We start from the raw sequence: 24,205 nt of genomic DNA, 5'->3' as shown, positions 1-24,205 counted from the left end.
AATTTCCTAGGGTTATTTTGCTTTTGTATTCATATCTATCAATTATTTAGAGCTTAAGAAGCCTGCAAAAAATAGGGACTGTGTGCTGTTGCCTTTTGGGGTGGGTGAGAGTACAGTTCGCTGGTCACCCCGTGAGCGCCTGACTGTCGTGGCCCTTGTCAGATCCTCAGCGCCTACTCAGTGCCTGGCATGATACATTTTTGATCAAAGTACTGCTTGGTGTGGATGGAGTGGGGGAAGAATAAGGATCAAGCAGAGAGAACAGTTTGCAGCCAGGCTTCCAGGCAGGTTTGGGGATGATTGAGAAAGCGCAGTTGTCCCATTAAAATTGGCTCTAACAAAGGCTTGTGTTTGTGATTATTTGCAGGAAGATTACCACTTTGAATATACAGAATGTGATAGCAGTGGCTCCAGATGGAGAGTTGCCATTCCGAATTCTGCAGTGGACTGCTCTGGCCTGCCTGACCCAGTGAGAGGCAAAGAATGCAGTACGTTTTGACTTTTTGACCACTTGTTTTCCTGATCAAACCATAAGCCCTTCATACGAGCCCGAGAAGTTCCTTGTAGTGCATATATAAAAGACCTTTGAGAAAAAGAACATTGATCTAGCAGAGCAAAAGCATCCTTTCTCAACACTCAGCGCCCTTACGTCTGGTCTGTAACGGGACACAGGCAATATTAAAGGGTGTTATTTTTATTTATTTGTTTAAAAAAATCTGGTTTACTGTCTTACTTGAAATTCTAAAGGGCAGAGTGGCAGAATTTCTATTTAATAGATTTCTTTTCTTCTTTACATTTTAAGAGACTTTTCAAACATTTTTGATACACGTAGTAACGTTTGGTGCGTGTAATATTGTTAAACACGTTACATAAAATGTAGCATCTTAATCGTTTTTAAGTGTACAGTTCAGTGGCATTAAGTATAGTCACATTGCTGTGCTTTCATCACCAGCACACATACACACGCTTTCATCCGGCATTGGATTTCTTTTTTTTCTTTTTCTTGCCATAGAAATAATATAATTTGACTTTATAGTGTAACGTACAGAGAGAGTAGAGAATTGATGACTCTCACATTCAACAGCTTTTAGCAGTTAAGCAAGTTTGAAGTGCAACATTTTGAATTAACAGAAATATGTCATGAAATTTATTTTCATTTATAAAGTCTACTTTTTAAAATCCTTGAATTTGGTGAGTCACAGGTTCCTGCAGTGAAGTCATCTTGGGGTGTCCTAGAGTTCAAAGCTGGAATAAGACAGAGAGATTATTTTGGTTTTCCTACAGCCTTCCAAATGTTATTCCTAAAAGCTGAGTTCTTTTGTTCCCAAATGAAAGAGCAGATAAGCAAATTAATTAAACGGGAAGCTAATTCCTTCCTCTTCATAGAGAAACTGTATCTCTGTTACCAGCTGGAGGAGTTTTAGCATAGGTGTGGGTTTACTGATAAAAGAGAGACGGGAAGACGGCAAGTCTTAGGAGGAAAATCAAGGAAGAAAGCCATCATTTCTTGGTGAATGATATTAAATGAATACAGAGAGAACCTAAGAACCCAGGTAACCAGAGAAAGACTTGGGTCTAGCAAGAATCTTAAGAGGATAGTGGGGTCAGTGGATATGAAGATGATCCAAGGCTGGGGTATATGTGACCACCTGTGCAGAAAGAGGACCAGCTCTCAGTGAGGGAGGATTGCAGTTAAAAGGGAAGCAGCCTGAGTATTGCCTGTGGAATTAGCTCATTGCAAAATTGCTTCTGTCATCCTCCTAGAAAATCCGTGTATCATTTATCTATATTTACCTTTTACTTGTGGGCTTATTCCTTGGTTCCTTGTAAACAGCCCTATTGAGGTGGAGTGTGTAACCATTTTGAATACTACCCTGTATCTAAGTGGTGTGCTGCTGTTGGCTGGCACTGGCTTTTGAGAACTCATTGTGCCTTTGAAATGGGCCATGGTGGAGTATTTACACCATGGGAATTGGCAAACACTACAAATCAGGTGCCTCTTGAGAGCCGGTTGTTCAACACTTACCAGGACACTAGTGATTAAATTTATCGGCCAAGGGTTTAAAAATCTGTTTCAGAACTGATGCTTCAATACAAATTATTTCTATTTGAATGTTGCCAGGGATGTTTTTGCTCATTATTTACTATGATCTTCCACAGATAATGTTATGAATTTGACATGCCAGCTTGAACTGCTCTAAGAACTTGGTCTAGTAAACTCACTATTAGTTGTTTGTCACTTTAAATGATGACAGTACTTACTTTAAAAATGATACCCGGAAATGATACTACTTATGTGATGGCTGGGGCATTTTTTGTCTTGGTAGTTTGTCTGAAATCTGAACTTACACGTACTTTTGTGCCGTATACTTATATCAGCTCTGGGAGTTATTAGTCTGGCCTCTGATTGTGACTTTTTTTTGTATGGTAGAGGCAAGTTATTTTGAAACTCACTGCTGAAGGCAGTTATGATAATAAGTGACTATTCCTTCAGTGGCTTAGATTTTCTACTGCTAGTAATAGCTACCATTTCTCATATACAGATTACATGCTAAACATCGTGCTTGGAGCTTTGCATCATTTTCTGTTGTATCCTCACAACAACCATCTCAGATAGCTAGTCTTAGTATTTCCACTTTACTGATGAGAAAACTCAGACTTAAAGTGGTGAAATAAGTTACTGCAGGTCAGGTCATATAGCCAGGACATGGCAGATCTGGGGTTCAAGTACAGACATGTTTGATTCCAGAGCCTGTCTCTTACCCACTGAGTTAGATTACCACTTGAAGATGACAGCCTGGAGGAGCTTCCAGGACCCCGTTGGGGTGGGGATGGTGTGGCCCAGCAGTTGGGCCACATAAAAGAAAAGAAAAACGCGGAACGCGGCAGCTTCAAGTAAGTGAAAAATATTTAGGGCGATGGTTATGTGAGACGTAATTTCCCCAGATCCTAGTGTCTCTCAGTGAAGCAAAACCCAGAATGTGTCCTCGGTGGAAGTTCCTGTAGAGTCTTCAAAATGTAATTAGCTAGATCTCTCCCCCTTCCTCAGAAAGAAGCAGTAGAGGAGGCCTTTCCTTAGGAAAGGGATTATGAGAATGTTTATGTAGCACCTGTGCATTTTTTTAAATAGAATTGATGGGTAAGCTATATTATATCTTTATTTCTTTAAAAATCTTGTAAAATCTGGCTACAAGGCTCTAAGTGAAGTTAGTGGGAAGTCAGGTATCAGTATTTGCTGTGGCGGATCCCTGGACTGTATGTGAGCTTGAGGCTTGCTGCCCTCAGGAAGTGGGATGGAGAGACCTCTGGTTATTAACTGACACAGCGTCTCATTGTCCTGCTGTCCCCCTGCTCTGGAAACCTCAGTGTCTTAGGCAGTGCTGCCGTGGGCCACTGAAATGACTTCATCTCGCTCCTTCTCTCTGCTGGCTCCAGGCTTGGCTCCAGGCTTAGCTCCAGGGAACTTTGGTGCTTCTTCCAAGCCCTGGTGCTGAGTCTCGTGTCCGTGGGCATCACTCAGGCACAGCTTGCAGGTAGCATGTCATTCCTGAACACACAGCACTCATTGCCTCCTCCCAGAATGAGGGGATATAACCCCTGTTCTGACTCCATCCCTTCTCCACTGCTGCGTCACTTCCCTCTTGCATGAGAGTTTAAAAAATCTTCCCTTGACTCTCTGGGTGTCCTCTTGACTTTCTTAGATTGTCAAAAACAATATTCATTTTGGAATGGTTGCCTGGATGGGGTACCTTCTCTCTCTCCTTCTCTCTCTTGTCTCTTCTGTCACCAACCACACAGGGGAAAAGGGACTTCTTGTTTCCAACCAAACCTTAGAAATAAAAGCCTGGCTACTAGGAGTGAGGAGAGAATTCCTTTACCTATTGCCTTACATATTTTCAGAGAAGTCTAGAGCACCGAAGGGAAATAAACATAAGTTATCTCTTCCTTTGGGGAGTGTGTATCTTCTATCGCTTACTCCTTCCCGTATTTCTCGGCCCATGACTGCAACCTGAACACATCATTTTCTAACTGGGGATGACTATTTAAGATATTTGTAATCCCATTTGGTATGTTAGCATCAAGTTATAGTATTGTGGGCATTGTTTAATCTTGTACTTTAGTATTTATATAAACTAATATTTGGTTCTTAGATTAAGAAATGCTGTATACAGATTAGAAGGAAAACCCTTGCCTACAATTGTTTTCCTTTTTCCATTGTGTCTCTCTGATCTCTTGTCATAACCTACATTTCATGGGCCTTAAGGAGTAAGCAGAGGTGACAGTTTGAGTCAACATCTTTTGATTCTAGTTTGGAGTTGAAAGAGAGGAAGGATTCTCATGGAAAGAGAGTTGGCTTTAGCTTCCTGGGTGGGATGTTTAAAAATCCAGTTTTGGGGGGATCATAGCTCTTTGAAATGTAGGCTCTTCCGCAAGATTCAATGCCTAGTCTGTTTCAGTTGTGTAGTGTTGTTATTGTTAGGGCAGCCAGTGCATCTGGGCAAATCGAGTACGTTGATATTGAATGGTGATGGTGTATCATGCTGGAAGTCTGTTCTGTGGAATACTCATCCCAAGAAGTATTGCATGTAAACAAAAAAAGCGTGTTGAGGTTTTCTGTCGTGAAATCCCAATACTTTTAAAAAATGGTGACTGCTGTATCCCCTTGATGGAGGGATGCAGTCCACATGTTCATAATAAAGCCTCTGAGAAACATGGTAATTATGTCTAAACTATTTACTGTGTGTTAACTGCATTCTGTTTTACCCAGAGTTTCCCAAGTATATTTGATTATAGAACTCTTTTATCCGATGTGTAGTTGCACCCTTTTGCTAATTTCTGCATATAACGTTTTTGGAGGAACACAGATTTAAATACACATGGCAGGCTAATTTAGTCAATTTTTATACGTTGTTACTTGTGCTATGATTTAACTAATTTCATACAATTTCTTTGCTCCGTAAGTCTCAGTGGGAGCATTACCGCATGGGTGTCCAGTCCCAGGCCTCCCACAGTTTGTGGTCAGGTATGATATACACCTCAGATGAAACCCCAGATCTGCAACAGACTTGTATGTTTTGAGCAAAATATTTAGTCCACAGGTATTTATTGAGTTTTAATTCGTTCACTAAACATTTGTTGAGTATTTCCTAAATTCTTTTTTTTTTTTTTTTTTTTTTTTGCGGTATGCGGGCCTCTCACTGTCATGGCCTCTCCCGTTGCGGAGCACAGGCTCCGGACGCGCAGGCTCAGCGGCCATGGCTCACGGGCCCAGCCGCTCCGCGGCATGTGGGATCTTCCCGGACCGGGGCACGAACCCGTGTCCCCTGCATCAGCAGGCAGACTCTCAACTACTGCGCCACCGGGGAAGCCCGTATTTCCTAAATTCTTGATGATAGGGATCCAAAAATAAATGAACAAGAGATTCCTGTTTTTTCGAGGACTTTTTATTCTAGTAACGGAGCCCGTGGGTAATAAATTATTTCGAGTATCGGGGCAAAGTGCAAGATAGATACAAATACCTAAGGTGATCTTGCCGGGGAGGGAGGAGTCAAGAGGACCTCACAGTGAAGCAGGTGTGAGTTTGAAATGCAGACTGAATCACCTTGGAAAGTTATCTGACCCCTGGCAGGTGGATGTGAAGAACTGCGCCCTGACTGCGAGTTGAGACAGGGATTAAATGCCGTACTTTACGGGCCGTTACGTGTTAATTTTCTGAGGATCTCTGAGGCGAACCCTGAAGGAAGGTGTTCACGCACTCGATGAAGCAGAGTGGCATTTGAGGCAGAGGAAACGCGGGCAGAGGTGCAGCTTAGAGGCAGCACTGGGTTTTCCTGGGGGCTATGGGAGGTCTGTGTGGATGGCACTCGGAGAATGTGAGCAGGGACAGAGATTCTGACAAATCCCATAGGCTCGGTGTGTTATACCAAGGACTTTACCCTGGAGACGGCTATTCGCAGGTGTTTGAGGGCCTTAAGTGGAATGATAAATATAATCTATAGTGCCTGGAGTCATAATTATATAATAATATAACTTAGTGAAAATAACAATAAAATGTATAATAGCCAATCTTTACTTGCTTATGTCAGGCACAGCTGTAAATGCTTTAAGGTATTCAGTCAAACCCAGTCATCCCAACGACCTTGTGAAGGAGGCACTGGGATACCTCCCACAGGTAGGTCAAAGGCAGAACCGGGATTTGAAACCGAGCAGTCTGCCTCCTGGGTCCGTGTTCTTAACCCCTACGGTGTCGCGCCTCTTTGGACAGGACTACAGTGTTCGTTGAGCAAGTTGTTAGGCCCCTTCTTGAGGCATTGTGGTCACCTTACATTTACCTCTTGATAGAAATATGATGCAAATCTCCTATAGGTAAGTGGAGTTTTTAAAAGATGGCATCTAAAGGCTCCGATATATTGCTTGGGGGTTTATTTTAATTGATTACTGACCTGCTTGTAGATTTTATTCTTAATTGTGTATTTTTATGAAAGGTAAGGGAATAACGTTCTGAATGTAAGGCACATTTGTAGTTATATCCTCAAATACAATGAGTTGCTTAGCGTTTAGTTTTTCTTTTTCTGTGTCTAGAAAACTGTAGACATGTCTAGAAAACATACATATAGTATGCGTTCATTATCTGACATGTATTAGAAAAATATCGGTATTTTTTCAACTACAGAAATTCTTAATTTAGAATAGAGTCCTGTTTCATTCTTCCCAAGAGGAGAGGAGCTGTCATCCTCTCCTGGATCCTAAGGCAGCTTCGAACACTGGGATGTTTGTTGATTGAATAACCCTGGTGCCATCACATTAGAGACTGCCTTTGGTGTTTCATTTCCACAGGTGAGACACGGAGATCTAATCAGATTAGTAAAACTTTATTCTACGTATGAAAGGACAGAAACATTTTGTCCTCAATAGGCTTAGTTTGGGATGTTGGTGCATCAGATTCCAGGCGGGAAGAGGGTTGGAGTTAAATCCACTCAGCAACACGCGAGTGGTGGGTGAAAGGCAGCAACGCACGAGATTGTTACGATAACAGATCAGAAGCAGGCTTTCCATCAGTTGTGTTTGATGGGAGCTATGGTCGAGGGAACTTCTTTGAAAAAAGTGTTTTATGAGGAGATGAGAGAACTCAGCCCTCAAACCGGCAAACTCAAGGGCAGAGAAACTATCAGGAGGTACAGGGTGACCGACACTTTCTAAGGAAGAGGAAAAGTTCAGGAAGATAAGAATCAAAGTGTTGGGTCATAATTGGAAGTTGAGAAAACTGATTTCACAGATGCATTGCTCTGCCCCCTTTGGTGACCTCATCAAGTACTCTCAACATTTTCCCTCCCCTGACCTTCGCTGTTAGATTTTTTTTCCCCATAAACCTTGTGTCCTCCTGTGCTCGAAGAACTGGAATTTGTCTTCTTCCCCATCAAACACCGAAGTCAAGAAGCCACAATAAAACACACTTGTGGGTTTTTTTTTTAAAGATGGAATCTACCTTAGTTAGCTTTTGCTTGTAAAAACAGATGGGAAGTTTTAATCTAGGCTCCACTAATTTAATGGGGATTATAGCTGTGGTGTTACATGGATCAGTTTTCTACGTAACACCAGGAGTTGGTGATGTTTTTTGGGGGGTGGGCAGGAGGGAGGGCAGGTATTCTGGCTGATCTGTCTTCTCTGCAAAGCGCAGTGACTGTCCTACCATCCTAGCTGTTAGGGTTCTGTGAGGACCCATTCTCTGGAAAGAATGTTAGACGTGAGAATTCATTTTCACAGATGGAGAGGCAGTCCTCTGACTGAATATTCTTTTCAGAGAATAGTGAATTAGAGAACACTGGCCAGAGTGGTTTGTATTAATGTACTGCTTTGTATGTCTCCTGTCTCCCTTTCATTTTTGTAAAATGAGAGGTGAAAATTATTTTTTCTCCCTTCTCTGTCAAAGAATTTCCCAAATCTGAACTTACAAACATCTCTGTGGCCCCCATCTTCATCTCCAAGTCTTAATGGAAAGTTAAAGGTGGTTATTGGTAGCATCAGGCTTAAAGAATTCGGTTCTGATCATTTAACTGTGCCACTTCAGACTTTGCACAGCAGCTCGTGTGTTCACTCCCCGTGTGGCCAGGCAGCCCTGCTGGAACTAGAACTCACGTCTTTTGACTTCTGGGGCAGAGGTATGTTTTTTGAATTCTATTCTTCTTTACTTCAGATACAAACAGTGGATTTTTCTTAGCTTAGCTATAATAAAATCTTTTGGCTCCATGGTACTGCAGGGAGTCTGTTTACTAGGTAGAGAGTCATAAGAGTCATGAGACTCATAGATAGTGAGTCTGCCTGTGGTGACTGTAGAAAACTTGAACTAAGATGCCCTAGGTCACACAGATGAGGAAACTTGGCATCCATATTGGGAGGGTTTGTACCAGGTGATCTCGAAAGTCCCTTTTGGTCATCCTGATAGGTTTAAGTGTTATTACATATCATAATTTGTTCATTCTACGATCACGTCATGCCTCATATTCCATCACCTGTGAATTAGAGTGGAGTAGACCAATATAGCTCCTCAGTGATCATGAATATATACTCCTCATAGGAACACTGCAGTGTCTGCTGCTGTTAGAATTTGCAAAGTGTTACCTTCTGTTACTCTCCTCCAACCTTATCGTGAACATGGCAGACAGGTGATGGACTCACAATCAGCCTGCATTGCTGCCTTGTGGATTTTGACAAGAAAAACACACTTACGACAAATAAAATCTCAATGAAACAGAAGAAAGATTCCCTTCAGCCAAGGGGAAAATTGCCTTCAGTGACTAAGAACATCAGCAGGAAATGGCCTGTTTTTCTTTTTAAAAAAGTTTTATTGAAGTAGAGCTGATGTACAGCGTCGTGCCAATCTCTGCTCCACAGCAAAGCGGCTCAGTTACACGTGTATATAATATGTGTATAATATGTGTATAATATGTGTGAATTTTTAAAATATTCTTCTCCATTATGGTTTACCACAGGATACTGAATATAGTTCCCCGTGCTCTACATTAGGCCCTTGTTGTTTATCCATTCTAAATGTAATAGTTTGCATCTACCAACCCCAAACTCCCAGTCCATCGCTCTCCCTTCCCCCCACCCACCTTGGCAACCACAAGTCTGTTCTCCATGAGTCTGTTTCCGTTTTGTAGATTGGTTCATTTGTGCCTTATTTTAGATTCCACATATAAATGATATCACATGGCATTTGGCTTTCTCTCTCTGACTTACTTCACTTAGTATGATCATCTCTAGTTGCATCCATGTTGCTGCAAATGGCATTATTTTGTTCTTTTATATGGCTGAGTAGTATTCCATTTTATATATGTACCACATCTTCTTTATCCGTTCATCTGTCGATGGACATTTAGGTTGTTTCCATGTTTTGCCTATTGTGAACAGTGCTGCAATGAACATAAGGGTGTATGTATCTTTTTGAATAGTTTTGTCTGGGTATATTTCCAGGAGTGGGATTGCTGGATCATAAGAAATGGCCTTTTTGTGTGTGTGTGTGTGTGTAGTATACGGGCCTCTCACTGCTGTGGCCTCTCCCGTTGTGGAGCACAGGCTTCGGATGCGCAGGCTCAGCGGCCATGGCCCACGGGCCCAGCTGCTCCGTGGCATGTGGGATCTTCCCGGACCGGGGCACGAATCCGTGTCCCCTGCATCGGCAGGCGGACTCTCAACCACTGCGCCACCAGGGAAGCCCAAGAAATAGCCTCTTTTAATGTACTGTTTTGGAGTCTTCCTGTCTCACTTTCATTTTTGTAAAATGAGAGAAATTATTTTTCTTCTTTAAGAATTTCGCAAATAAGAACTTAGAAAAGAAAATGTCTGAGCATTCTCCTTGTCACTGGTACTGAGGGGGGAAGAGCAGCTGAGAGTCGCTAGATTGAAGCTGATGTTCACCTTCTTTTTAGATGCCATTTCTTACTTCCTTTTTGTTTCCTGTGGGAAGAATTATAAACCTGGTGGGCAGTTGAAGCTTTAATAATCTGATAATGATAATTGATTGGCTAAATGATTGATGAAGGTAAAATTTATCATTTTCGAGACCCACAATCTGTGCATTATTTTCCGTTTGTACTTTCCTTAATATTAGTAATAGTTGGAAGAGTGTTCTTCTTGTATAGTCAGTAATGACAATGCCTGCAGCTTTAACCTTGTTTTCTTTATCTTATGTAAGTGAAATGAGACAATTGAAGAAAATAGACGTATTGGCTCATCTTAATTCTGGAATTGATTTAATTAATCATTTCCCCATAAATATATGTAACTATTTTTTATTTAGCTATTAACTTGGGTTAACAGATAACGATAGTTTTACAGTGAATTTATCTTAGTGAAATGTAAATTCAGTCTATTTTGAGGAAGATAAGTCTAGACTAGACTAGACTAGATGCTCCATGAGAGTAGGGACTATTTCCATCTTATTCACCAAAATACCCTTGGTGCCTGGTGTTTGCCCACTAACTACTAGATAAGAAATATCTGTTGAGTGACATAATATAGTGTGATTCCCATATACTTACCTGTAATGAGAGTGCATAGGCTCCCTGTACCATCAACATCTCATTGAACAAGTAAACTGAAAATTTTATTACTGCTTCTTATTGCTGTTTACTGTTTAGAAAAGTAATTTTAGTAGTAACTTTGAATTAAAGTAGCAAAAATGGATGAATTATGAATAAAGGTAATTGATAACCATCATCTTCCATTGCGTGAGGTATCTGAAGGAAGAAAAGCAAAACTAAGTGGTCCTTGTGATGAAAAGATTAAAAATAGATGTTCTTTATTGTTAGGCATAAATCATAGATGATAATCAGCATATAAATGATTCAATTCATAGATTATTGTTTGGTACATTGTACGGGGTGGTTGCATGATGACAGCAAAGCTTTAAATTTTCATGTCATATTTTATTCTCAGAGTGGTTTTCAGTCTCTCATAGGACCACAAGCAGTCCTGTGAGGCAGGAGGGGAAAGCCGTGTCATCCTTGGAATGTGAATGCATGGAGGCAAGGAGGGTTAAATAAGTTGCCCAGCCATTTGCTGATTGGGGACAGATGGATATAAATGTTTTTTCCCACACCTGCATATTTCTATCTTTATAGTAGTATATAGTATATATACTCTGTAGTATATATATTATGTATAGTAGAGCATATATAGTTCTCCTAGAAGAGAACATAGGCAAAACATTCTCTGACATAAATTGTAGCATTGTTTTCTTAGGTCAGTCTCCCAAAGCAATAGAAATAAAAGTAAAAATAAACAAATGGGACCTAATCAAACGTATAAGCTTTTGCACAGCAAAGGAAACTATAAACAAAAGGAAAAGACAGCCTATGGACTGGGAGAAAATATTTGCAGATGATGTGACTGACAAGAGTTTAATTTGCAAAATATGCAAATAGTTCATACATCTCAATAACAAAAAAACAAATAACCCAATCAAAAAATGGGTGGAAGATCTAAATAGACATTTCTCCAAAGAAGACATACAGGTGGCCACTAGGCACATGAAAAGATGTTCAACATGGCTAATTGTTAGAGAAATGCAAATCAGAACTGCAATGAGGTATCACCTCCCACCAGTCAGAATGGCCATCATTAAAAAGTCTACAGATAACAAATGCCAGAGAGGGTGTGGGGAAAAGAGAAGCCTCCTACACTGTTGGTGGCAATGTAAATTGGTACAGCCAATATGGAGAACAGTATGGAGGTTCCTTAAAAAACTGAAAATAGAGTTGCCATATGATCCAGCAGTCCCAGTCCTGGGCATACATCTGGAGAAAACTATAATTCAAAAAGATACATGCACCCCAATGTTCACTGCAGCACTGCTTACAGTAGCCAAGACATGGGAGCCACCTAAATGTACATGGACAGATGAATGGAGAAAGAAGATGTGGTCCAAGTATACAATGGAATATTACTCAGCCATAAAAAAGAATGAAATAATGCCATTTGCAGCTGCATGGATGGACCTAGAGATTATCATACTAAGTGAAATAAGTCAGAGAGAAAGACAGATCCTATACATATCATATCACTTACATATGGAATCTAAAATATGACACAAATGAACTTATTTATAAAACAGAAACAGACTCACAGACATAGAAAACAAATTTATGGTTACCAAAGGCAAAAGGGGGTGAGGGAGGAATAAATTAGGAGTTGGGGATTAGCAGATACAAACTACTATATATGAAATAGATTACCAGCAAGGTCCTACTGTATAGCACAGGGAACTATATTCAGTGTCCTATAATAAACCATAATGGAAAAGAATATGAAAAAGAATATGTGTATATACGTATAACTGAGTCACTTTGCTGTACACCAGACACTAACGAAACGTTGTAAATCAACTATATTTTAATTTTAAAAAGTCTTATGTTGTACTGTAAGCGAATTCAAATGAAGAGTATAGTCCTTAATATTATAAAACCCCTTCTAATTCAACTAAAAACCAAAGGCCAAGAAAGCAGAGTCCAAGTAGAAAGTAGATGTGGGTAGGACAGAAGGTATAAGAAAAGGAAAAGCTGGTCCTCGTTGATGCCTGCCTGAAGAGGTCGGTAGGGCCGTGTTGACATCATCTCATGGAGTAAATTGTGTTTAATAAGAACGTGTGGCTCTTCCTCTCCTTTCCTCTAGAGCTGGCTTCCAGGGTGGAAAAAAAGATTGAGGAGGAAGCAATAATTAAAATACAAAAAGCTGTAGACTCTTCAGCTCCTCTGTATTACTAAAGGCCCTATAGCTATTCACCTAACTTTGACCATGTAATTATTCTAAAGAGATGTAAAATCATCAATCCAGGGGCAGAATTCTGATTGTCCCAGACTCCTGAATTATATTATTAATAATTGCAGCTAACAATTATTACGCTTTATGTCAGGCACACTGCTAAATGTTTTATATGGAATATCTCATTTACTCCCAAAACTTTTGGAGATAGATATTACTGTTATTTTCCTTTTATAGGTGTGGACATTGAGGCATATGGAAGTTAGTAACTTGCTAAAATATTTCATAAATGTGTGTGTTTCAGCTATAATATATTAAAAATTTCATAAGATACCTGGGGGTAGGGAATTGTTATTGCTTTATAATGCACATTTCAAGACAGCAAATGAAGAAAGATGTGAAACATAATAATGAATTAATTTGACATTACTTGCCCTTTTTGCATTGATTATAATAATTATTGCTTGAATTGAATTTTCTTGGCATATGAGTTTTGGAATCAGAGAGCTAAATTTGAATATCATCTTTGCCACTTGTTAATTGGATAATTTTCTGATAGGGTTATTTAAATGTACTGTGTGTCAATTTCTGCTTCTGGCGAATGGGCATAGTATCTTCCTCCTTCACAGATCTATTAAAACACATCAATCCTGATTATTCATGGATTCCATATTTGCAAATTTACCTACCTTAAAAAATTTATTTGTAACTCTCAGATCAGTCCATGTAATACTTTCACTGCCATTTGCAGACATGTACAGAGCAGTAAAAATGAGTCACCCGACCATGTGGTCCCAGCTGAGGTTGAAGACGGTGACAGGCTGCCTCCTTATTTCATCTCGCATACTGCCAACAGTGTCATTTGCACAGTCTATTTAATGCCATGTTTTTTGCATTCTTATGCTTTTTATTGGTGATCTTACTGTTTAAAATAGTGCTGAAGTGCTGGCTAGTGATCCTAAGTGCAAGAAGGCTGTCCCTTGCCTTTTGGAGAAAATTCACGTGTTAAATAAGCTTAGTTCAAGTATAAGTATTAGTGCCGTTGGCCATAAGTTTAATGTTGATGAATCAACAATATATTTTAAATAAGATGTTTTCCGGCTGAAAAACCCGTAAAACCAGATATTGATGAAGATGATACTGTGACTTGTTGATGAAGATATTGTGACTGGAGAATCACAGGAGCCTAAGCCTGTATTTTCCCCAGGAGCAATGGTTCATTATTTGCCAGTTTAGTTTTCACGATAACTTTGTATAACTACTGTGAGTAAAAAGAATTGGCTGTGTTGTACTCAATACATTTACTGTTAACGTTCTCTCTCAGTTTTCCTTCTGACCTTAGAGAAATACCTCCGAAAGAGTTGGCGATATTCTTAATGACTTTAAAGGGCAATGGGCACTCTCTGAAATAACACAAACACAATCATCTCCTTTTTAGAGTCTAGGGTCCCTTTTAACAACTTATCATAAAAAGTTACTTCTTCCTATTTAAGTTAAAAGTTCAGTTTTGGACACTAGACTAAACTGTCTTCAAAGATAACTTCGTTTTATCAGAAAGTAAATATTTTCGGTTTGGCAGGCAGTGCAGTCTCTCACAGCTATTCACCTCTGCCACTGTGGTGTGAAAGTAGCTATAGACAATATGTATATGAGCGGTTATGACTGTGTTTCAATAAAACTTTATTTACAAAAACAGGTAGCAGGCTGGATTTGGCCTGTGAGCTCTAGTTTGCTGACCCTTGATTTAGTGTAATGTGGGCTCTTGTTTTATGGTATTGTTTATCAGTTTTCTAGAAGACCTATAAACCATAAAAAGTAAAATAAATTTTTTTCTATAACTGTTTCTTTCTTAGTACGTTGTAGTGATCATAATCACGTGTTGTGAGCATTTATTAAAGGCAGGGCACTGTGCTAACCACTTTATACTGTTTTTTAGTTTCTCGTTATAGCTCTATCAGGCAGCACTGTGATTATTATCTTATTTTTTCTGAGATAGAAACTGAGGCCCGGAGAGGTGACGTATCTCACTCAAGGTCACAGATTTAGGGAGTGGTACAACTTGACCCCAAGATAGTTTTGACCTTATAGCCAGCATGCAATACTTTTTGCCTAACCTTTCCTTATTTTCTGATGTTCTGCTAATTTAGGGATGTTGATTTGCATTGTACAGCATCTTAAGCTTTTCTGAAGAAAAACATTTATTCTGTGGATAAGTAAGTAGATGACTGTGGGTTTTAGCTCTATTTCTTTAATTCGTTTTTTAAAACTTAGCTTGTTTTATTTCTTGTTACATTTCCAAATGTATTCTAAAAGGGAGTTTACCTAAATGTGAAGTTTTGCTGCGTCGCTCTCTGCTGGGAGATTTGTTTTTCTTCATTGGATAATTTAGAGGTCTTATTTTGTTCTTGTTTCTTTAATATCCTGATTAAAGGATTAGAAAGCTCTTTGCTACGTTTGAGTGACTAATACTGCTCTGAGCACAGAGCCACACTCTTGGGGGACATAGATTTGCATTTGCTGAATGAATAAAACCTTAGCGGCAGAATTGCCATCTTTTCTATAACTGTGTCAGCTGTCCTGCGCATTGCCTGTGGCTGCTGTTTTCTGGCTCTAGTTCTGAGCATTAGCACAGAACTTGACATCATCAGTAAAAAGAAGGAGGTTGTGGAAATGACTCAGTGGGAGTCGTGAATAGTGAAAACATGGACTCATGGTGGAGATATTTGTTTAGCTATTGCATGTGAAGCACTACCCTCTCATTAGCCCCGTTAAGTTTATATCACAAACTGGTTCAGCCTTTTATTTGCACTCAGCATTTGCCCGGTACAATTAGGAATTCAAAAATAACAATGATCCCTGCTTTCTGGAAGCTTGAAGTCTCACATGAATTGATAAGTGGTATCTCTCTATCCATCCATCCATCTGTCTATCTTTAAGGGGGGTATTATGAGAAGAGTATTGTAGGAGCACAGAGAGAGGCACAGTTGACTGCCTGGTGGGGTAAGGCCCCACCTTCTGTTCTGAAGAGGGTCGTTTTTTGACTTAGGAACGGGAGTTTTCCAGGTGAGCAGGTGCGTTGGTCAGCATCTCCGAAGAAAGACCACAGCGGCGAGAAAGAGGATGAAATATTCTGGGAGTGATAAGAATTTCGTTATGGTTGGAAGAGAATGGGTCAAGGGATGAGCCTGGTAAAATAGGTCGGAGTCAGACTGTGAAGTGCATATAGTGATAAGGGAGACTTTGGAAAGCTTTAATTAGGGTGTGACCTGATCAGAGCTTTATAAAAATAATGCTGGTGACAGTGTGAAGGGGAGGAAATTGATGGGGGGTGTGATGACTAATGGATTATACATTCTTCTGCCTTCCAGCTTTCTCCTGTGCTTCTGGGGAGTATCTAGAAATGAAGAATCAGGTATGCAGTAAGTGTGGTGAAGGCACCTACTCCTTGGGCAGTGGCATCAAATTTGATGAATGGGATGAATTGCCGGCAGGATTTTCCAACGTTGCAACATTCATGGACACTGTGGTCGGCCCTTCTGACAGCAGGCCAGATGGCTGTAACAAGTAAGAATCCAAAGGAGCCTTGAGAAGGGTGTGGTTGCTCTTTTCCAGAAAGATGTTGAGGATAATCTTGGTAGTGATTGGGATTATAGATAAACTAATTGCAAATAGTCACAGTTTTTTTTAACAGTCCTTATGAATAATGTAGCTGAACTTTCATGAGGTTAAAATAGTTGCTCTTAGGACATAATAGATACTGTATGCAAAAAATTCAATAAAGCTATTAAGAAAACAAGTTAATTTTCTAATAATACATTTATAACTTTATTAAAGTCAGTGGTGTTTCTACAAAGCCTTCTGTAATTTTAATGAATAACTTCAATGTTTTTTCTTTTCCCCTGAGAGGAAAAATGTATAACCTTCATTTTGACACTTGAGTGTCTCCGGTTACAGAGTGGGTTAAAAACCTAAAGTGGAAAGCACCTTTACCTAATTTCCACCTTTTTAATAGGAGGTTATTAGGTTTGCCTGTGACAACATTGGAGGAACGATAAACTGTTTTGAAAAAACACAAAATGTTTATCTTTGGGCTGTTACCCTTCCTGTTTTCTTGTATTGACTATGTAACATTCCCCTTTCACGTGGCCATGTTTAGGAGAATTTTACTTTAGGCCTCGGGCTACCTTCTGACAAGGATGGTTTCTCACGACTCAGTATTTTTACTCTGAGCTAAAGATGCTGGGGAATTATTTAGCTGTGATAACAGATGTGTTTTCTCCTCCCTCGTCCCTACCTTCCCTCCATTCCCCCTTGCTTTATATAGCTGTCTCTCTGTCTGCCAGTTGATATTTTTACTCTTCTGATAACAGTCATTTCATCACGTAGGGTTGTGACGTTAGATAGCATTAACAGAATTGTTATATCTAATAATTCTAACTGTGTATAAAATGTATATGTGCGTATATACACACGTACGTATGTGTATATGTACACACGTGCATACACTGTTGACCCATGAACGATGTGGGAGTCATGGGTGCCGATCCTCCTTTGAGTTGAAAATCCACTTATAACTTAACAGTTGGCTTTTTGTATCCACCCTGCGGCATCTGGCGGATTCAGCCAACCATGGATCAAGTAGTACTGTAATGTGTCTTCAGTGAAAATAATCTGCGTATAATTGGACCCATGCAGTTCAAGATGTATATTTATGTATGTACATATACACACACAAGCATCCCCTGCTTTTCCCAAGATTGCTTTATATCATTTCGCTTTTATGAAAAACCTATATTAGTACCTGTTTTTGCTAACCAAAAGAAATCTGAAGGGGATTTTCGCTTTTACAAAAAAAAAAAAGAGGGCAAAAAGCAAAAATACTGTTCAGCGTTGGTTTGGCAGCAAGGGAGGCTGTCATAGCGGCAGTGTGCACCATGGGCAGCGAGAGTGGCACCACCAAGCTCTCTCCTGGAGCTACATGCAGCATCTCAGCATCAAGCCACCGTAACTTTGAACTGTGTCTGGGATCTATGCTTTATCTTGATTTATTTTGTAAATCCATTAGTAAGATGTGTCGTAAGGTAATTGCTTCTTTGCTTTGCACCATTTCAGCTTACGAAAGGTTTCATAGGAACACTGCACTTTTATGTAACGGGGGAAACGTGTGTGTGTATAATTTAATTCAATTTTTTTAAATAAAAGAGTTACTTAGGGGAAGGTAGTAGTAGGATGTTATGAGATCTCAGATCTGTGTCTTGGTGGGCAGGAGATATTGTGTGGCTTCTTTTTCTAATTCCAATAAATTTGGAATTGTTTATTCATTAAAGAGATTGAATGATAAGCAGAAATTTTTCAGTGTATTGAGTATAACTGTCTCAGTGTAAATTTCAGCCTGTTACTTTTTCGCTTATCTCCCTTCCTCCCTCCCTCCTTTTTTCCTTTCTTCCTTTTTTCCGTCCACCCAATATTGTATTCTTTTTTAAAAAAATTAATTAATTAATTTATTGGGTCTTCATTTCTGTGCGAGGTGAAGAATAGCCCCTGCTTGCCACAACTAGAGAAAGCCGTAACACAGCAACGAAGACCCAACGCAGCCAAAAATAAATTAATTTAAAAAAATCAATTGTTTTTTAAAAAACTTAAGAGATAAAAATATGCTTATCTACATATTTACTATTATTGGTGCTCTTTCCTCCTGTATATAGGTTGGCATGTATATCCAGTATTATTTTTTTCATCCTGTAAAATTTTCTTTATCATTTCTTGTAATGCAGGTCTGCTGCTCACAAATTCTCTCAGCTTTTTTTGTTTAACCTAAAAATATCTTTATTTTAGCATCAGTTTTGAAGAATATTTTGTTGGACGTATGACCCTGGGCTTTTACTTTTCCCTTTCCATGCTTTAAAAATGTTCCATTACCTCTGAATCTCTCCCTTGTTTGTGATAAAAAAAAATTAGCTGTATTTTGTATGGTTAGTTCCCTTCTATGTAATGGTTTTTAGTTCCCTGACTACTTATAAAATGTTCTCTATATCTTTGCTGTTCAACAGTTTGACTGTGATGGTGTGGTTTTCTTTGTATTTACTCTGCTTGAAGTTCACTGAGCTTCTTGAATTTGTAGGTTGATATTGTCACCAAATTTGAGAATTATGTTAACCACCATTTCACCAATAACGTTTTTCTGCCCCTTTCTCTCCCTCTTTTCCTTCTATGATTCCAATTACGTGTATGTTAGGCCACTTGGTGTTGTCCAAAAGTCACTGAGCCTCTATTTTTTTCCCAATTTTTTTCTCTTAGACTTCAGATTACATAGTTTCTATTGCTGTGTCATTGACTATTTCTTTTGCAGTCTCAAACTTGATCTTAAGGTCATCTGTTGAATTTTCAATTTCATGTATTGTAATTTTCAGTTCTAGAATTTGCATTTAGTTTTACGAATGGTTCTTATTTCCCTTAAAATAGTTGAGATTCCTCATCCCTTCACTCACTGTTGTTGATTATATTTTGAAGAGCTGTCTTAAATACTTGTCTGTTTCTTTTGTTTTATTTTTTTAAATAAATTTATTTATTTATTTTTATTTTTGGCTGCATTGGGTCTTTGTTGGTGCGTATGGGCTTTCTCTAGTTGCGACGAGCGGGGGCTACTCTTCATTCTGGTGCACAGGCTTCTCATTGCCGTGGCTTCTCTTGTTGCGGAGCACAGGCTCTAGGCTTGCAGGCTTCAGTAGTTGTGGCACATGGGCTCAGTAGTTGTGGCTCACAGGCTCTAGAGTGCAGGCTCAGTAGTTGTGGCACACAGGCTTCGTTGCTCCGCGGCATGTGGGATCTTCCCAGACCAGGGCTCGAACCCGTGTCCCCTGCATTGACAGGCGGATTCTTAACCACTGTACCACGAGGGAAGCCCCTGTTTCTTCTGATTATATTTTTTCTCAATTAAGGGTCATACTTTCCCACTTCTTTGCATTCCTAGTAAATTTTTATTGTATCTGGGGCATCATGAATGTTAAGATGTAGGGAATGTGGATTATTTTTTTCTTTCATTTAAAAGGTGTTGGATTTTGTTCTGGAAGGCAGTTTATTTATGAGAAGAATGCCTTGATCTCGTCAGGTCTGTTTTTAAAATTTTTTTTTAGGGTGTTTCGATATTGTTTTCACACTTAGGTCTAGGTCATGGTCTTTACTCTAGGGCAAGAGTTGGGCACACTGTGGCCTGTGGGCCCTCCCTCGGTTTCTGTAAGTAACGTTATATTGGAACACAGCTGCACTCATTTATTTATATATTGTCTATGGCTGCTTTTGAACTACAATGGCCTAGTTAAACATTGCAGGAGAGACCAGATGATTCATAAAGCCAAAATTATTGACTGTCCGGCCCTTTATGAACAAGTTTGCTGATACCTACTCTAGGGTATGGCCCTTATTCCTGAAGTGTGGCAATTCTGGAATCTCAGATGAATGTCCAATGGGGTTATTAAGTTTCCTCCTTTCTGGCTGACCTGGAGCTCTAGCGACTCCCATAGAAGTGACCTCTCTGATTATGTCTTAGCTTTGCAATGGCTGTTCGCTGGTAGGCCTGCCCACTCCAGATCCAAGCCCTCACCTTCAGAGAAACTGCATATGGACTTCTGGAGCCCCTGTTTTCTCTGCATCTCAGGCCTGAAAATTCCAGTTGTTTCAACTGCCCCAAACATTCATCCCTGCTGCTTGGCTCAGTGAGATCCCTGTGCTCTGCTTGGGTGCTATCTCCCAGTGCCATGGTCTGGAAAGTGTCCTGAAGAATGAGGTCAGGGTCAGTTTGGGCTTTGTCTCATGTGTTTTCCTGCTGTCAGGAATCTCAGTCCTTCACTGCCTATTGTCAATGCCTGAACATGGCTCACGTGTTTTGTTTAGTTTACTAGATTGTTAAAGAAAAGGGCAAATCCAATACCGATTAGTGAGTCATGATGGGATGTGGAAGTCTCAGTCTTTCATTCAAATTTTTTTTTTCTGTTAGTAAAAAGAAAATAATTTGCCAAAATCTCACTTATCATCCAGATAGAAAGTTAAATTTGAAGAGAAGGATAATAAGTTGTGCTGTCATACGGTTTGGTTGGAAATTTTTTTTGGCCAAAAGTTGGCACGTGACTCATTATTGATTAAGAATTAGCTTATGGTTAGATTGACAACCCAGCTTTTGTTCACTAGTGTGTTTTCTTAATATTTCATTTTATTTTTTAGATAAAATTTCCAATCAGACTTTTAGCTCTACTATGTATTATGACACTGTGATCTATATTTTATTTAGGTTTACTTTAAATTGGCTTTTTCTAGGACAATATCTTCTCTCACAGTCAAGGAACCCCTGCATTCCCCTGCCAAGTATATGTTTGTAAATATAACTTTAGATATTGTTTGAGAGAATAACTCCATCTAAGCCAACTGGAATTAGTGATCATCTGTTTAGCAATCAAATTTTTGGTGAAAAATAGCAGTTATGTAGCAACTTGATTGTTTAACCATACCACCATTTAGGAAGTCATGTGCCACAAGAAACGAACCTTTTTCCAGCCATGGTATTGGCCTGTGAGTTCCACATGAGCTTCAGACCCCTCTGCTGTGCTTTGTCAATGGAACCGCTTTTAAATCTCAGTTACAGAACTTGTGAAAAAAGAGGTTTCTGAATGCTGACATGAAATGGTTTTGTTTCCACAGCTCTTCCTGGGTCCCTCGTGGAAATTACATAGAGTCTAATCGTGATGACTGCACGGTATCCTTGATCTACGCTGTGCACCTCAAGAAGTCGGGCTATGTTTTCTTTGAGTACCAGTATGTGGACAACAACATCTTCTTTGAGTTCTTTGTAAGGGCTTTTATATTCTAGAATTCACTTTTTAAAGGACATTCATATAAAATTTCTCTTAATCATTTGTTCCCATTCCATTGTATGCCTCCTTGGTTTTTGTGTTAAGTGAAGCTTTCAGTATGAAAAGAAGTGTTATTTTTTGTCTATAATATTTTCTGGTTAACATTGTTTCTTTTAACTTTGAGCTCTCACCTTGTAGAGTAACATTGGGCTTGTTTTTCCCTTTGGATGTGATTATTAGGCAACCACTTGGTGGAGACTTTGTGTGACAGATATTTTCCCCAAGATTCATTAAAATTTTTTTTACAGCTACAGATGCTACTTTGTTTAAAAATATGTTTTTACCAATTTTAGTGTTTGTTTAAAAGGCTTTTTTTCTCTTTGCAATTTCAAATATTTGAGTTATTTAAGTGTATTCATGGGCAGTTAGGAGTGTCTGTGTCTTTCTGATTCTGCCGGTTTTGTACAATCCAATGGAATCAATGGATGAGATAGTTGATGTCTCTGACAAGAGATTAAATAACATTACAGAATATAGGAAAAAACAATAGTCTAACAGAATGGGCTGTTACCATGAAAATTATTTAACTATTTATATAAACTGTATCTAATCTTGCAAATATTCGTTGTGGCAGTGACTCAGATACTTGAGAAAAACTTCTCAGATTGACTTCTTAAACCAAAAAAAAGTGTGTGTTGTGCAGGCAACTGGGAAAATATCTTGTAAGTGTTTCTGTGGTCCAGATTTCAGGAATAAATGTACTGATCATGCTAAAACAAATTTATATTGCTCTTGTTAATGGAAGTTTCTAAATCAGAAGTTTGCTAGGAAGAGATATTTTCCATGAAGGTATGAGCCTTAGGCTCAAAGTCAAGAGATTCTGGCTCAGGTCCCAACTCTGCAATTGCTAGTTGTATGTTATTGGACAATTAAGTTAACTTTCTAGTCCTCAGCATTCCTTTTTGTAAAGTGGATCGTAGACAAGACCTTTTAAGAAGCCTCCCAGCTCTAAGGTCCTTTGATGAGTTTAAGATGTTAAGCAATATTCAAACAGATTGAGCTTTTAAGTTGCATTTTGTTTGTAAGATACTTCTCAGACTGAATGATTCTCTATTCCATTGGACATTTTTGCAATATTACTAAAATAAAGTTAAGAAGCAAGATAATTGTATAATTGTTAAAATAAGCATTGAGTTTTGTGTTGTCCATTAAGTCCTTTGAGAGTTGTCAGTAAAGGTACTCTTAAGGCATGAAATTTCACTACTTTCTCTCAATGATACCTTTGTTCTTCTGGATAGAGACTGAAAAGGGATGGTGAGTTCACGTTCCTTCTTTTACTGATGTTTCAGCTTTATAGGTTGCAGTTTATTGACTCAGGGTCAACACCTTATGGCCATCCTGCAGAATGGTTAGTGGAAAGAAATTGTCTGAAGACTGAAAGATGCAGATGCACCTGTGAACAATTCATAATTGAAAGCAGTAAAGTATTTAATTTTAGGAGTCTGGGAGTTTCATTCAGCTCTCCCCTCCACACACACTTTTTTTTTTTTTTTAAATGATGAAACTAAAATCTGGAGAGAATAAATGATTAGACCAAGGTTATACCTTTACTGGTTACTTTTAGAATACCAGGAGAACTGAGATCTGTAGAATGCCAAGAGAATGTCACGATAATCCATGATGTCTGATATCAGCTGAAAAAAACCTTTCAGTTTATCTAAACATTGACCACCAAAGGTATATTCAGGGTTCCTATCTGTTTAAAAATGGCTTCCCACTTGCATTAGGATTGTCATTATGCTTATAACATAAACATGACATTTGAACTCAGTTAAAGCAGATGTCCTCAGGAGCAGTCAGTATTGTCTGGCATTTGGCTGTTGCAAGGATCTGTTTTCTAGTTAGTAAGTCTTTAGGAAATAACTTGTATGGAAATTTTTTTTTTTTTTTTTTTGCGGTACGCGGGCCTCTCACTGTTGTGGGCTCTCCTGTTGCGGAGCACAGGCTCCGGACGCGCAGGCCCAGCGGCCATGGCTCACGGGCCCAGCCGCTCCGCGGCATGTGGGATCTTCCCGGACCGGGGCACGAACCCGTGTCCCCTGCATCGGCAGGCGGACTCTCAACCACTGCGCCACCAGGGAAGCCCAAGATGGGCAAATTTTTGATGTCTAGGTATTCTTCATAGGCCTGGAAGAGTATGTCCCAACTCCTAGGTATTTGGGAAGAATTGTCTGAAAAGCACAAAGTGTTTGGTGCTAAAGATATTAGCTGTATTCATTTGCACTGGCATAGAATATCATTAACATCTGTCCCCGGATACCAGCTGGGGGCTTTGACTTTGGCTGTAGCCACTTACCTATACACATTTGGGTTAAGTCCCGGGGAAAGGAAGACAAAGCAGATTTCATTTATTTATTAATTTAAAAATTTAACGGCCCCAAATCTTATAAAAATAAGCTTGATTTTTATACTTTCGGGCCTGCCTGGTGAATGCAAGCTTTTACATTTTTGTGATGACTTTTTCCCCTTTATGTGGATTTTCAGTGCTAACTCTCTCTCCCTCTGCCTCTGCCGCTCCTGCTTAGCAGCCCCCGCCGCCC

The 24,205-nt window shown here is 39.3% G+C and overlaps 1 protein-coding gene across 4 annotated transcripts in view; it reads left to right on the top strand.

The window, feature by feature from the left end:
- The window catches only part of ELAPOR2 (endosome-lysosome associated apoptosis and autophagy regulator family member 2), a 193,662-nt gene that overhangs the window by 102,771 nt on the left and 66,686 nt on the right, over positions 1 to 24,205 (top strand). For all 4 annotated transcript variants that reach the window (XR_012333906.1, XM_033862946.2, XM_033862947.2 and 1 more), the window contains exons 2-4: positions 368 to 488; positions 16,131 to 16,326; positions 21,454 to 21,601. Coding sequence is in view for 3 of the 4 variants with exons in the window: in XM_033862946.2 (XP_033718837.1) it covers positions 368 to 488; positions 16,131 to 16,326; positions 21,454 to 21,601 (465 nt within the window). In the remaining variant the exon portion in view is untranslated. The remainder of the gene's footprint in view (positions 1 to 367; positions 489 to 16,130; positions 16,327 to 21,453; positions 21,602 to 24,205) is intronic.

Source organism: Tursiops truncatus, chromosome 9, assembly GCF_011762595.2.
Source record: "Tursiops truncatus isolate mTurTru1 chromosome 9, mTurTru1.mat.Y, whole genome shotgun sequence".
Classification (NCBI taxonomy): Eukaryota; Metazoa; Chordata; class Mammalia; order Artiodactyla; family Delphinidae; genus Tursiops; species Tursiops truncatus.
Note: the sequence above shows the minus strand (reverse complement) of the source record. Positions and strands in the feature narration are given on the sequence as shown.